General features: G+C 40.8%; 1 protein-coding gene across 1 annotated transcript in view; it reads left to right on the top strand.

Annotated features, from left to right (window-relative positions):
* Nucleotides 1-15,226, top strand: part of zcchc14 (zinc finger, CCHC domain containing 14) — a 117,347-nt gene that overhangs the window by 43,380 nt on the left and 58,741 nt on the right. Inside the window, exons 5-6 of the mRNA XM_043706822.1 lie at nt 5,496-5,608; nt 6,715-6,809. Of these exons, the coding sequence (XP_043562757.1) occupies nt 5,496-5,608; nt 6,715-6,809 (208 nt within the window). The remainder of the gene's footprint in view (nt 1-5,495; nt 5,609-6,714; nt 6,810-15,226) is intronic.

Below are 15,226 nucleotides of genomic sequence, written 5' to 3' on the forward strand. Positions count from 1 at the left end.
TGATGAATCTCATTGCTGAAGAAGGCTGTGGAGGCCAAGCCATTATGTTTATTTAAGACAAAGGTAAGGAGATTCTAAATTCGTAAGTGAATCAGAGGTTAAGGGGAGAGGCAGAAGGATGGGTTTGAGAAACAGATCAGCCATGATCAAATGACACTGGGCCAAATTGTGCAAGAAGGACATGAAAGCTTTCCACAGTATGCAAAATGAATTTGCTAAGGTGTCTAGAAGGAAATGTTTCACTGACAAGAAAGTCAATAAAATAGAAGACACTGATTTTAATATTGACAAAAGAACCCAGGATGTTAAGATTTTCGTTTTACCTAGCAAGTTATGATATGGAACACACTATATAAAGGGTCAGTTGAAACAGATTCCATAGTAAATTATATTTTAAAAAGTGGATTATGTAATTGAAAAGAAAATAATTGTACAGCTATGGAAAAAGACTGGAGAGTTGGGCTAATTGGATACACTAACTGTAGATGTGGCATAGGCATGCTAGTCTGAGTGGCCTGCTTCGGTGCTGTGAAAGATTCAATGACAACTACATTTCTCAATGGGACAGATTATTAATAGTTTTATTCACAATATTTTTGGCATTCTTGTGCAAGGACATTCATGGATTCAGGTAATACTTGTTGATGGATCCTTTGGAATCTGTAGAGGTCAGTTGAGGAGAAGGGGTACAGAGTTGTAAAGAGTGCATTGATACAGTGCTAGCTTCAGTAATATAGCACTAATCCACAGCAATCATGAGGAAGCTAAAAAAATTCTTTTACACAATTGTACATTGAAGAGGAGAAACATTGGCGGGGGGTTATATGTATCTTCCAAGTCCAGGAGGAGGTAAAGCAAAAATAAGTCTGAATAATAGAGAATATGATATTTTAAAAAAGAAATTAGGTGTAACTTTAAAGAAGTTTATGAAGTGGTTGGTAAGTAATATTACAGATCCATTGAATGCATATGTGTTCTCTCGTAAGGGACATAATATATATTCTATTGTATTTAAGTACATTCATATATTATAATGAAGGTAAGTACTGCCATGCTTGGGCAGAAACAGAACTGCAATAAATATTCCAGACTGCCTTCCAGTTCCTTGCTGTGGTCTATGCCATGTGACTGAGTTACATTCTAAGTTGTGCAGTGTACATCCAGGCAGAAGAATCAACAAACTGACTAAAATTCTTTAAATCACATTCAATTAAAATGCTTTTTTTTTTTGTAGAAATAAAATGGTTAATAATGTATAACTATTTGCAATAAATTGTTTTTATAAATTCCAGTATATTCAATTTTCTTGTGTTATCCATCCAGATTCAGACCAGGCAAAATAGCACAGACCTGTAGTACTGTACACCTATCTAGAATGCCCAAATTGATTTGTGATGAGATATACTTTAATCTGGTTGCAGTCACACTGGTGAAAGTGCAGAATAGTTTGTGTATTGCCCCTAGACGTCAGTCTTCAGCTAACTGGATTCCTCCTCAGGATATGAAGAAATAGCTGAAGACATTGGATACTACAAAAGCTGTAGGTGCTGGCTGCATTCTGGCAATAGTACTGAAGACTTGTGCTTCAGAACTAGCATGCTACAGCCAAACTGTTCCAGTATAGCTACAATACTAGCGTTTACATAACAATGTGGTAATTTGCCCAGGTTGGTCCTATGCACAAAAAGCAGGACAAGCCAAACTGCTTCATCAGTCTACAGTCATCATCAGTAAAGTGGTGGAAGATATCATCAACAGTGTTATCAAGCAGCTCTTGCTTGGCAATAACTTGCTCACTGAAGCTATTGATACTCATCATCTTATTTCATTACAGCTTTAGTTCAAACACTGACAAAGAACTGAATTCCAGAAGCAAGTTGAGAGTGACTGCCCTTGACATCAAGGCTGCATTTGATTGAGAGTGATGTCAAGGAGCCCAAGCAAAATTGGGTCATTGGGAATTAAGGGGAAATAGTTATCCTGGTTGGAGTCATACCTGGCGCAAAGCAGGATGGTTGTGGTTGTTGGAGGTCAGTTGTCTCAATTCCAAGACACCTCTGCAGGAATCCCTCAGGGTAGTGTCCAAGGCCCAACTATCTTCAGCTACTTCTTAAATGACTTTCTCTCTATCATGAATCCAGAAGTGGGGATGTTCATTGAGAATTGTGCCATGTTCCTGTCCTCCCAGACGTCCAAACATCCTTGATTATTGCTACACAACCAACAAAGATGCGTACCGTTCATTCCCCATCCGCATTTTGGAAAATTCAATCATAGCGCTGTGCTCTTGCTCCTGCTCCTGGCTCACAAGCAGAAATTGAAGCATGAGGACCCAGTACAGAAAGTAGTGTAGTGTTGGTTTGGAGCAATGGAAGGGCTTCTACAGGACTGCTTAGAGTCAGTGGACTGATCCATATTCAAGAACTCAGCAGTGAACCTAAACGAGCATGCCATTACAGTCTACATTACTAATGGGTGACTGCATGCTGAAGAAATTAATCCAAATGTTCTTCAGTTGGAAACCATGGATGAACTGGGAGATCCACTCCCTGCTGAAGTCCCGGTCTGAGGCATTCAATTTGGGTAATGCTGACCTGTACAGGAAATCCACATACAACCTTTGCAAGGTCATCAGTGATGACAAGAGACAATACCAAAGTAAGCTTGAGACCAAGATTGACCAGACAGTAATCCATTGTTTGTGGCAGGGCTTACACAACATAATGGACTTCACTTCAGTGAAGCCGGACAGAATACATCCCTACCTGATGAGCTCAATGCGTTCTACGCTCACTTTGAACAGAAGATCAGTAAAATGATGTCACCTGTCCCATCAGCCTCTGATGCAACTGTGTCCACTGTCACTGCTGCAAATGTTAGATCAGCTTTTTCCTTGAGAGTGAACCCATGGAAAGCGACTGGCTAGGATGGAGTCCCCGGCTGAACGCTTAGATCCTGTGCAAACCAGCTGACAGGAGTATTCCTGAAATCTTTAACCTCTCCACTTCACCACTATCATCCTGGTACCAAAGAAAAATCATGTAGTATTCCTCGACAATTACTGTCTGATGGCTCTGACCTCCATAATTGTGAAGTGCTTTAAGAGGCTAGTCTTGGGTCATCAATTCCAGCTTATCAAATTGCCTTGATCCTTTTATAGTTTGCCTATGGAAAGCAACAGGTCTAAGGTAGGTGCCGTCTCCCTGGTACTATCCCTGGAACATTTGGACAACAAGGATACCTACATCAGACTCCTATTTATTGATTACAGCTCCACCTTCAACACCATTGTTCCAAACGAATTCACCTCTAAATTCTGAAACCTGGATCTCGGCTCTCCGCTTTGTAACTGGATCTTTGACTTCCTGACCCAGAGACCGCAATCAGTAAGAATAGGTGACAACAACACCTCCATCATGTGTGGTAAAAATGATTGAGAGTGTCACGTTCCTGGGAATGATGATCACCAACAATCTGTCCTGGTCCAGCCACGTCAATGTGACAGTCAAGAAAGTGCAACAACACTTCTACTTCCTCAGGAACCGAAGGAAATTCAGCATGTCAACAAAAACTCCCAACAGCTTCCATAGATGTACCATAAAAAAGCATCCTTTCTGTCTGCATCACAACGTGGTATGGCAACTGCTCTTCCCAAGACTGCAAAAAAACTACAGAGTTGTGAACATAGTCTGTCCACCATGCAAACTAGCCTTCCGTCCATTGACTCCATCTATACTTTCTGCTGCCTTGTGAAAGCAATCAACGTAATCAAAGACCCCTCTCACTCTGGTTATACTCTCTTCCACCTCTTCCATTGGGCAGAAGCTATAAAAGTTTGAATATGTGTACAAACAGATTCCAGAACAACTTCCTTGCAGTTATCCGACTTTTGATGTGGAGGTGCTGGTGTTGGACTGGGGTGGACACAGTTAAAAAGGGACACAGATAGACTCTTACCTCAAACCTTTAATGCAATGTCTGAGTTGAGATATTACCTTTTTTAAATAAAACCTTAAGTTATCTCCTGGACTGGGCTTTACATATCAATCAAAATCTGCATCCCCATTCTAAGCGATTAAAGACTTAACAGCAATCTAGATTTGTTTAATACATCACATCAGTTATACACTTTGATCTTTTACAATAAATTCTGTGTCCTATGATCCTGCCCCACTAGCTATCTGAAGAAGGAGCAGCAGTCAGAAAGCTTGTACTTCCAAATAACTCGGATTTTTGAACAGACCTCTCAAATGTTAATGTTGACTTCTCTCTCTGCACCTTTTCTGTGGCTGTATTGCTATATTCTGCTACCCTGATGCACTTTTTCTTTGGTATGATCTGCCTGTGTAGCATGCAAAACAACATTTTTCACTATATCTCAGTACATGAGACAACAATAAATCAAACTCATTTGTGATGACTTGGATACTGAAGCAGTCCATGTCCAAATTCAGCAAGACCTGGATAATAGTCAGGGTTGAGCTGACATGTGGCAATTAACATTTGTTCACACAAGTACTAGGCAATAACAAGAGAAAATCTGGTGATCATGTCTTGATGTTCAGTAGCATTACCACACTGAATCCCCAGTCATCAACATCCTGGGAAACTGAACTGAACTAGCCATGTAATTACTGTTTTTTTAGCTTTGTCAAAGGGTCAGTTAGACTCGAAACGTCAGCTCTTTTCTCTCCTTACAGATGCTGCCAGATATGCTGAGATTTTCCAGCATTTTCTCTTTTGGTTATGTAATTACTGTAGTTACGTGAGTTAGTCCAAGACTTGGAATTCAGTAACAAGAACTCTCTTCATACTTCCTAAAGCTTATCCACTGTCAACAAGGTGCAATTCAAGAGTGTGATGGAATGCTCCCACTTTCCTGAATGTGTGCAGCTGCAACAAAAATAAATTTGACACCATGCAGGATAAAGCAGCCTGCTTGATTGGTACCACATCCACAATATTCAGTTGCTCCACAACCAATGTTCAGGAGCAGCAAATATGTACCATCTCAAAAGAGCAGTAGATATTTGGGAAGATCACCACTTGCAAATTCCTCTCTGACTTGGAAATATGTCCCTGTTCCTTCAGTGTCACTGGGTCAAAATCCTGCAATTCCCTCCTGAACAGCATTTTCGGGATACCTACTCCAAATGAACTGTAATAGTTCAAGAAAACAACTTACCACTATCTTCTCAAGGGCAGCCAGCAATGGGAAATAAATACAGGCAAGCATTGACAGATGTAGTTGTCGATGCCTACATCTCATGAATAATTTTGTTTTAACGTCCTCCCTCTTTATTTACATGTAAATACTGTGCTTGTGTCTTTTTGGGAATCTCTCAAATTCTGTAACCAAGAATCATGCATGTGTTCCCTATTTCATGTTATTATCGTCCAGGGATTAATCTTTTCCTGGGCACTAATAACATGATTAGTCTCATTAAATGTGGAAAGTGCCATGTGCTAAATCTAAAATATTCTTCATTTTACAGCTTCCTCAAATGTTCCCAGATGAGAATTTGGAAAATTCCATTCCAGAAACCACCAACCATGACTGCTGTTATACAGAAGAGAGAAAGTATTCGGATTTGGAACCATATCTCAGGTGTGAAAATCTTTGCATGGTTAGTAGAGTATAAGTTGTTCTGCTATAACATGACAGTGGTGTTTCTCTGCAACCTCACGCTGTAGAAAATTGCGTTATGGAAAACCGCTGTATAAAATCGTGCTGTAGAAGATCGCTAATAGAAAAACACTATACCTGTTCAGAAGAAAGTTTGCTTTATCCGAACAACATCCATAATTCGTCAATTGTATTATCACCAATTTGCGCTAACAAAACGCGCATTATAGCAGAATGACCTGTATTCTAATCTATGATAAAAACCTTATAGCATAGATTTGTAGTATACAATCAATCTATCCAGTGTGGATTTTTGAAGCAGTTTTCAAGATTCATTTGAAAGTTAATTGCTCAGTAGTTAGATTAGATTTCACACCAGCGGATGGATACTTTTGTGTTAGTATTGGTGTTGTGGAGAAGTTCCGTGGGAGGAACATCTCAGCGTAGGTAGTAGATGCTATTGTTCCATTGTTTGGAGTATGTGTGGACACGATAAGAAGTTTGTATAGCAGAATCTCCGTGTCTGATTATACCTTTTCTATCTTCCTCAATCTTAAAATTATATGGAACCAAACTAAAATAAATGTAAATCATAAGGGGCACAGATGAGATGAATAGCAAAGGTCTTTTGCCGAGAGTGGGGAGTTTAAAACTAGTAGGCATATTTTTAAGGTGAAAGAAGAAAGATTTAAATGGGAACAGAGGGGCAACCTTTTCACATGGAGGGTGGTTCATATGTGGAATGAACTGCTAGAGGAAGTGATAGATGCGGGCACAGTTAAAATATTTAAAAGACATTTGGACAGATACGTGAATAGGAAAAGTTTAGAGGGATATGGGCCAAATGCAGGCAAATAGGGCTAGTTTAGTTTGGGAAACTAGGTCAGCATGGTCAGTTGGATCGAATGGTCTGTTTCCGAGCTGTATGACTCTATGATTCTATGATTGTATTTTCTTCTTGACACTAGTAACCCAAACTTATTTAAAACCGAATTTAGAACTGCATTGTTGTTTGAATGCTTCATTAAAGCTTTTTATAATATTCACTTAATGTATTTTATTTTTAACTTGGGTTATACTTTTTGCAGATATTTGATATCTTTACCATCTCATGTGTTAAAAAATGATTACATACAGAAGTTCTTCTGCACTGCCATACCCAATCATTCTGTTCAACACTTGAGTAAGTAAATTGATTCAATTCTTGATGTTTGGGTTGAACTTATTTTTGAACATGTGCACCCTCTTGTGTAGCAAATCAGAGAGTCAGTACTCCATTAAAGTTGCAATTGTATTTCTGAAAATCATGATTTTAAGTGAAAATAGTTTTAACAAATCACATTTTCCCATTAAAACCAATGGAACAGCCCTGGTTACATTACGTAGACCTTCCTTGTCTGACAAAGAACATTTAAACTGAAATACTTTACATTGATAAATTCCTGTACTGGTAAATGAAGCAATTTTCAAAACAAAATAAATGTAAAAATTTTTTTTAAAAAGTGGGCTCTAGAGATGAGTAGCAAAAGGCGGAAGCAGCAGCTTGTGGTAGTTTCTCTTCAAGAGGGTTTGTGATTAACTTCACCATTTTGATCATAAATGTCCTCATAACAGATATATGATCGCAACGTATATTTAGGACACTGGGCTGGGAAACTACTTCTTCTCTGCCGCAGTAAAACCAGCAGAGCAGCAGCCCTCCTTACGTGGCGTCTGCCCACACTGTGGATGTGGGAACTGCTCCCACTGGCTTTAAATCCTGGAAGTGAAAAGAGAGAGATCTCTGATTAAATAGGGGTGAAGCTGATCTCAAACCCAGCGGATGAAACCTGACCAATGGCAGATCAAAGTGTCTCATTGAGGATTCAGGAGGGAGGATGTGTCAACATGCAAAGTTCAACGCGAAGGAGGATCAGCAATAAGGGTGAGTCAGGGTGCAGAAGAAATTGCAAGCTGGAGGATCATCATTGAGAGGATAGATTATAACCTGGAGAACAGATTAGGGAGGTAGAAATGCTGCAAATCTGAGGATTGACAAGAGGATGAGTCAGGGATTGACAGAGACTATCATTTGGAGAGGAAGTGTTTGCAGTGACCACAGAGTTAGAGAGCAGGATTTGCAGCAAGCAGGAGCTACTTTATGTAGAAAGTTATCATACTTCATGATATTTTTTAGTTTGTTTTATTTTGTTATTTCATTTCACAATATAGAAGTTTAGTGATATAAAGTATTTCAATTTAAAAGGAATAATGTTTTACTGCTTCTCTTCTGATGAGGAATGTCCTACACAACCTACTATAGCTTTTACTTGGTTTCAATGGGAAAATATGGTTTAAGTTATTTCACTTTAAGTTGTGATTTTCAAGAATGAAACTAGAACTTTAAGTGAGGACTCCCTGTACTCCCAAGATAGACTGAGTGCTGACCCCAACAGCTAGATTGCCCTTTTTCTTCATCTCTGTAAAATGTAGAATAAGACTCAAACTCTTGTTATCTGTTTTTTGGACCAGACATCAATAATACATATTCAGCTGTATATTAAGCGTAATTTGAAATCTGATAAGGCCACCTTCACTCAATCTTGGTTGCAATCAGCTTTTCGCAGTTGTGGGTATGTTCACCGAGCTGGGAAGGTGGTTTGCAGACACTTCGTCCCCTGTCTAGGTGACATCTTCAGTGCTTTGGTTCCAAATAAATTCCAGAAGACAGTACAGCAGCACTTCACAGGAGGCTCCAAAGTAATAAAGATGTCACCTAGACTGGGGACAAAACGTCTGCAAATCAACTTCCCAGCTCGGTGAACACACCCACAACTGCAGCAACCGGCACCCGAGCTACAAATCTTTATGCAAACCTTGAATCAGTTTATTGTTTATATTGAGATTGGGTATTAACTCTGCTCCCAGATATCAGAACTCCACCCATATACTTCTTTGTTGACTGTAAAGTTCCTGATAGCATTTCCAGGTGATTCACTGAAATGCTCTTAATTTTGATGAAGAATGCAATGAAAAAAATTCAGCAAAAATAATTTTAAATCATATATTTCAAATATCCGTGTTAAACTATCAAGCTATCTGAACCACCTCCTAAAGACCAATACCATATTTTCACTTTGGAACCGCAAATGCTTTTAAGCAAAACATTAGTTAATTTGATATAGGAGACTTTTAAAAAATTTTTGCTAGGCACAATAAGTTACTTAATCCAGAAACAACCAGGGTGAATGTGAGATGGTTCATTTCTACCGGTTTTTCATGGTGCTGTCCCAACATGAGTTTGCCTTGGAATGTTAATGTGCATTATTACTTTAGATAATGTACACAACTGTACCCCCAGTGTGTGATGCATCTTGCAAATTAATGCTCTGCTTAGTTAACTTGTGTGTCTAGTAAAATATGAATCTTACTCAGTAATAAACCTTCTAAAAGTTGTGTACAAACAGTAATAGGCTAATTGGTCTATAATTGCTTGGTTTATCCTATTTAGTGACTTTTGGCACTGCCCTGTTACATTTGGCAATCTTCCAGCCTTTGAGATTAATAGTCATAGATATTGAAATTAGAAAGATTTATTTAAGAGTTTAGAGGGTCCATGTATTAGTTGATTATTAGTTAGAGTCCTACAATGTATAACACAGAAACAAACCCTTCAGTCCAACTCGCCCATGCCAACCAGATATCTCAAATTAATCTAGTTCCATTTGCCAGCATTTGGCCCATTATCCCTCCAAGCCCTTCATAAACCCATCCAGATGCCTTTTAAATGCTGTAATTGTACCAGCCTTCCGCACTTGCTCTGGCAGCTCATTTCATACACTCTCTACCCTCTGCCTGAAAAGGTTGCCCCTAAGGTCCCTTTTAAATCTTCCCCTCTCACCCTAAACCTATGCCCTCTAGTTTTGGGCTCCCACCAAACCAGGGAAAAGACCTTGTCTATTTAGGAGAATGTGAGAACTAGAGAGCACAGTTGAAAAGTGTGGCATTGGAAAAGCGCAGCAGGTCAGACAGCATCCGAGGAGCAGGAGAATCGACGTACCAGGCATAAGCCCTTCATCAGGCATTCCTGATGAAGGGCTTTGTGTCCGAAGCATCGATTGTCCTGCTCCTCTGATGTTGCCCTGATCTGCTGTGCTTTATCAGCGCCACATTTTTCGACTGGTCTATTTACCCTATCCATGTCCCTCATAATTTTCTAAAACTCGAAAGGTTTTTCTCTCAGCCTCTGCTCTAGGGAAAACAATCCTGGCCTATTCAGCTGTCCCTATAGCTCAAACCCTCCAACCCTGGCAACATCCTTGTAAACTTTTTCTGAATCCTTTCAAGTTTCACAACATCCTTCCTATAGGAGGGAGACCAGAATTGCACACAATATTTCAAAAGTGGCCGAACCGATGTCTTGCACAGCCACAACATACCTCCCAACTCCTATACTTCAAGCACAGACCAATAAATGAAAACATACCAAATACCTTCTTTACTATCCTATCTACCTGCAACTCTACTTTCAAGGAACTATGAACTGCACTCCAAGGTCTCCATATTGTCCCTATTTCACTGTGAAACAATTTTTAGTATTCATTCAGCTTTTTCATGTTTATGTTGTTAATCTGGAATATTGCAGAAAATTCATTCATTAATTCTTATAGAAAATAAGCCCCTGATTTTCAGCAGACCTTTCTGAAAGGTATGTCCTATGTCTAGCCAGCTCCCCTTGGATGCTATTACTTTCTCATATGCTTTAACATGGCAACAGATGTTTACCTTTTGAGTTCTGTTCATTTTTTGCAACTCTTGCTTTAGAAACATAGAAACTAGGTGGAGGAGTAGCCCATTTGGCCCTTCGAAACAGCACCACCATTCAATATGATCGTGGCTGATCATGCAATTTCAGTATCCTATTCCTATTTTCTTTCCAAAACCCCTCGATCCCTTTAGACCATAAGACATTGGAGCAGAAATTATACCATTGAGCCCATCATGCCTGCTCCATTTTTCAATCATGGCTGATAAATTTCTCAACCCCATTCTCTCTCTTTCACCCAGTAACCCTTGATCCCCCTGACAATCAAGAACCCATCTATCTCCGTCATAAATATACTCAAAGACCTGGACTCCACAACCTTCTGTGGTAATGAATTCCATAGATTCACCACTCTCTGGCTGAAGCAGTTTCCCCTTATCTCTGTTCTAAAAGGTCTTCCCTTTACTCTAAGGCTGTGCTCTCGGATCCTATCTCTCCGGCCACAACAGCCATATCCAGCTCCCTCTTGAATATATTTAATGGACTGGCCCCAACAGCTTCCTGCAGGAAGATTTCCACAGGTTCAGGACTCTGAAGAGTTCTTCTTCATCTCAGTCCTGAATGACTTACCCATTATTCTTAGACAGTGATCCCTGGTTCTGGATTTCCGCAAAATCGGGAACATTCTTCCCGCGTCTAGCTTGTCCAGTCCCATCAGGATTTTATTTGTTTCTGTGAGAACCCCCCTCGTTCCTCTAAATTCCAACAAGTACAAGCCCAGTCAATCCAGTCTTTCCTCATATGTCAGTCCTGCCATCCAGGAATCAGTCTGGGGAACTTTTGTTAGACTCCCTCAATAACAAGAATGTCCTTCCTCAGACTAGGAGAACAAAACTGCACACAATACTCCAGGTGTGGCCTCACCCAGGCCCTGTATACTCTAATACTCAAATCATCTTGCTATGAAGGCCAGCATGCCATTAGATTTCCTCACTGCCTGCTGCATGTCAACCTTCGGCGACTGTTCCACCATGACACACAGGTCTCGTAGCACCTCATCCTTTCCTAAACTGCAACCATTCGGATAATAATCTACCTTCCTGTGTTGCGACCAAAGTGGATAAATTCACATTTATCCCCATTATACTGCATTTGCCAAGTATTTGCCCACTCAGCCAGTCTATTCCAGTCACCCTGCAGCCTTTTACCATCCTTCTCACAACACACAATTCCCCACAGTGTCATCTGCAAATTTGGAGATGTTGCCTTCAATTTCTTCGTCCAAATTGTACAGAGTCAGGCACTGGGGACTTAGCGGGTTTCAATCCCATCAATTTCCAATGCCATTTCCTGACTAATAAGGATTTCCTTCAGTTCCTCCTTCATGCTTTTTATGAGGGTTATATGTCTCTCCCTTAGTGAAGATAGATGCAAAGTATTTGTTCAACTGGTCTGCTATCTCTCTGTTGTCCATTATGCAGTCAGTTTTTATGTTTTCTGCCAGTTTGCTTTCATATTCTATTGCCCCTTTCTGAAATGAACCCTTTGTCCTTTGCTGAATTTAAAAATTTTCCCAGTCCTCAATTTTGCTGCTTTTTGTGGCCAATTTGTGCCTCTTCTTTGGCTTTACTCTTACGCCAGATAAGGATGTACAATTGCTGAAGTCCATCCATGTGTTCTTTAAGTGTCAACCATTGCCTAACTATTGTCATCTCTTTAAGTGACCTTGGCCAGCTTATTTTAGCCAGTGCATGCGTCATACCATCAAAGTTAGCTTTCATTCATTTCAGGACCCTAGTTTCAGATTTAATTGTATTACTCACCATCTTTGGCCCTTTTATTTCTATCACTGCACTTGTTTATCATATCTTTAATCTCTTCATTCTTTATACAAATATTTCCATTTTTACTCTCTGATACCACCATTTCTTTACTTTTTATCCATTTATAAAGTTGTTCACAATTTGCCATTTATGTTATTTCCCAGTTTGTTAGACAATAGGTGCAGGAGTAGGCCATTCTGCCTTTCGAGCCTTCACCACCATTCAATATGATCATGGCTGATCATCCTCAATAAGTACCCTGTTCCTGCCTTATCTCCATAACCCTTGATTCCACTATCCTTGAGAGCTCTATCCTTTTATCCCTTATACCTATAGAAAGCTTTAGGGTTTTCCCTGATCCTATCTACCAACAACTTGTCATGTCCCCTCCTCACTCCTATTAGCTCTCTCTTTAGGTCTTTCCTGGCTACCTTGTCACTCTCAATTACCCTAACTGAGCCTTCACATCTCATCCTAACGTAAGATTGCTTCTTCCTCTTGACAAGAGATTCAATTTCCTTAGTAAACCATGGCTCCTGCTCTCGACAACTTCCTCCCTGTCTGACAGGTACATACTTATCAAGGACACACAGTAGCTGTTCCTTGAATAAACTCCACATTTCTATTGTGCCCATCCCCTGCAGTTTCCTTCCCATCCTATGCATCCTAAATCTTGTCTAATCGCATCATAATTGCCTTTCCCCCAGCTGTAGCTCTTGTCCTCTGGTATATACCTATCCCTTTCCATCGCTAAAGTAAACATAATTGAATTGTGGTCACTATCGTCAAAATGTTCATCTACCTCCAAATCTAACACCTGGCTGGGTTCATTATCCAGTACCAAATCTAATGTGACCTCACCCCTTGCTGGCCTATTTACATATTATGTCAGAAAACCCTCGTGCACACACCGGACAAAAACTGACCCATCTAAAGTACTTGAACTACAGTATTCCCAGTCAATATTTGGAAAGTTAGTCCACCATAGCAACTACCCTGTCACTCTTGCTCCTATCGAGAATCATCTTTGTTAACCTTTCCTCTAAATCTCTGGAATTATTCAGAGACCTATAGAAAGCTCCCATCAGGGTGACCTCTCTTTTCCTGTTTCTAATCTCAGCCCATACTACCTCAGTTGACGAGTCCTCAAACATCCTTTCTGCAGTCGTATTGCTGTCCTTGGCTAACAATGTCACACCTCCACCTCTTTTACCATCTTTTCTGTTCTTACTGAAACATCTAAATCCGTGAAATCTGCAACAACCATTCCTCTCCCTGTTCTACACAGGTCTCTGAAATGGCCACAACATCGCAATCCTAGGTACCAGCCCATGCTGCAAGTTCACCCAGCTTATTCTGGATGCTCCTGGCATTGAAATAGACACACTTCAAACTAACTTCTTGCTTGCTGGTGCCCTCTTGCAACCCTGAAACCTTATTTTGGTCCTCCCTACTCTCATTCTCCTCTATACTTGAACTACAATTTAAGTTCCCAGCCCCCTGCTGAATTAGTTTAAATCCACCCAAAGAGGATTAGCAAATTTCCCACACAGAATATTGGTACCCTTCTAGTTCTGGTGAAGACCATCCTGTTTGTAGAGGTCCCACCTACCCCAAAAAGAGCCCCAATTATCCAGAAATCCAAAACCCTCCCTTCTGCACCATTCCTGTAGCCACATGTTCAACTCCCCTCTCTCCCTATTCCTCGCCTCGCCAGCACGTGGCAAGGGCAACAAACCAGAGATAACAACTCTGTTTGTCCTAGCTCTAAGCTTCCAACTTCGCTGGACATCGGAGTGCATCTGGGAAAAGTAACAAACAGTGAACTTCTGCCTTAAATCCCCATCTCTTTTCCTACCTATGTCACTGGTGCCAATGTGGACCACGACTTGGAGCTGCTCCCCCTCTGCTGCAAGGATCCCAAAAATATGATCAGAGATATCACAAAACCTGGCACCTGGGAGGCAACACACCAACCGTGAGTCTCTCTTGTTCCCACAGAACCTCCTATCTGTCCCCCTAACTATAGAGTCCCCAATGACTAATGCTCTGCTCCTCTTCTCCCTTCCCCCTTCTTTTCTAAGCAACAGGGACAGATTCTGTGCCAGAGACCTGTGCCCCATTGCTTACTCATGGTAAGTTGTCCCCCTCAACAGTATCCAAAACAGTATACTTTTTGTTGAGGGAAACGGCCACAGAGCATCCCTGCACTGCCTGCTGGTTCCCTTTCTGTCCCCTGACAGGAACCCATCTACCTTCTTGTATCTGAGGTGTGACTACCTCCCTGTAACTCCTCTCAATAACCCCCTCGCCTCCTGAATGATCCGAAGTTCATTCAGCTCCAGCTCCAGTTCCCTAAAGTGGTTTCGAGGAGCTGAAGTTGGATGCACTTCCTGCAGATGCAGTTAGCAGGGACACTGGTGGTGACCCTTACCTCCCACATTCTGCAGGAGGAACATTCAACTGCCCTAACCTCCATTCCCACTATTCTAAATTCCCAATGAGCCTACTGAAAACTAAAAGAGAGAAATGAAAGCGTAGTCACCTTATCAATCTGGCGCACACAACCTTTTTTTTTGGATGGAGGAGGATGGGTGGGAGACACTACCCGAGTAGTGTTTCGGGTAAAGCAACCGGCCAAATATAAATCCTCACTTACCAAGCAGTCCCATGTCCACTCCCGCTCAGCGTGTGCTCTGACTATACACGAAGTAAGTTTTCAAACTTCACTAGATGGAGGACGGGAAAAATTTCTGGCGTAACAGCTGCTCCTTTAGGTGTTTTAGGTGTTGAAGGTGATTTCCTCAAATTCCAGGAGCAGCAATTACTATTTTATATGCTGTTGTATTGCTTTGGAACTTTGGGAAAAAAAACTAAAAAAACAACAGTTTTAAAAGGGAGGATAACAGACAAAGGAAGCACATAGTGAGGTTAGTGCAGGAGGGAGAGGGAAAGAAACTGACACAGCAGTGAACCTGCACAGTTACTGCCTTTGCTATTTGTATTCTGTATTGCTGGACATCGGAGTGCGCC

Source organism: Chiloscyllium plagiosum, chromosome 17 (genome assembly GCF_004010195.1).
Source record: "Chiloscyllium plagiosum isolate BGI_BamShark_2017 chromosome 17, ASM401019v2, whole genome shotgun sequence".
In the NCBI taxonomy this organism is placed as follows: domain Eukaryota; kingdom Metazoa; phylum Chordata; class Chondrichthyes; order Orectolobiformes; family Hemiscylliidae; genus Chiloscyllium; species Chiloscyllium plagiosum.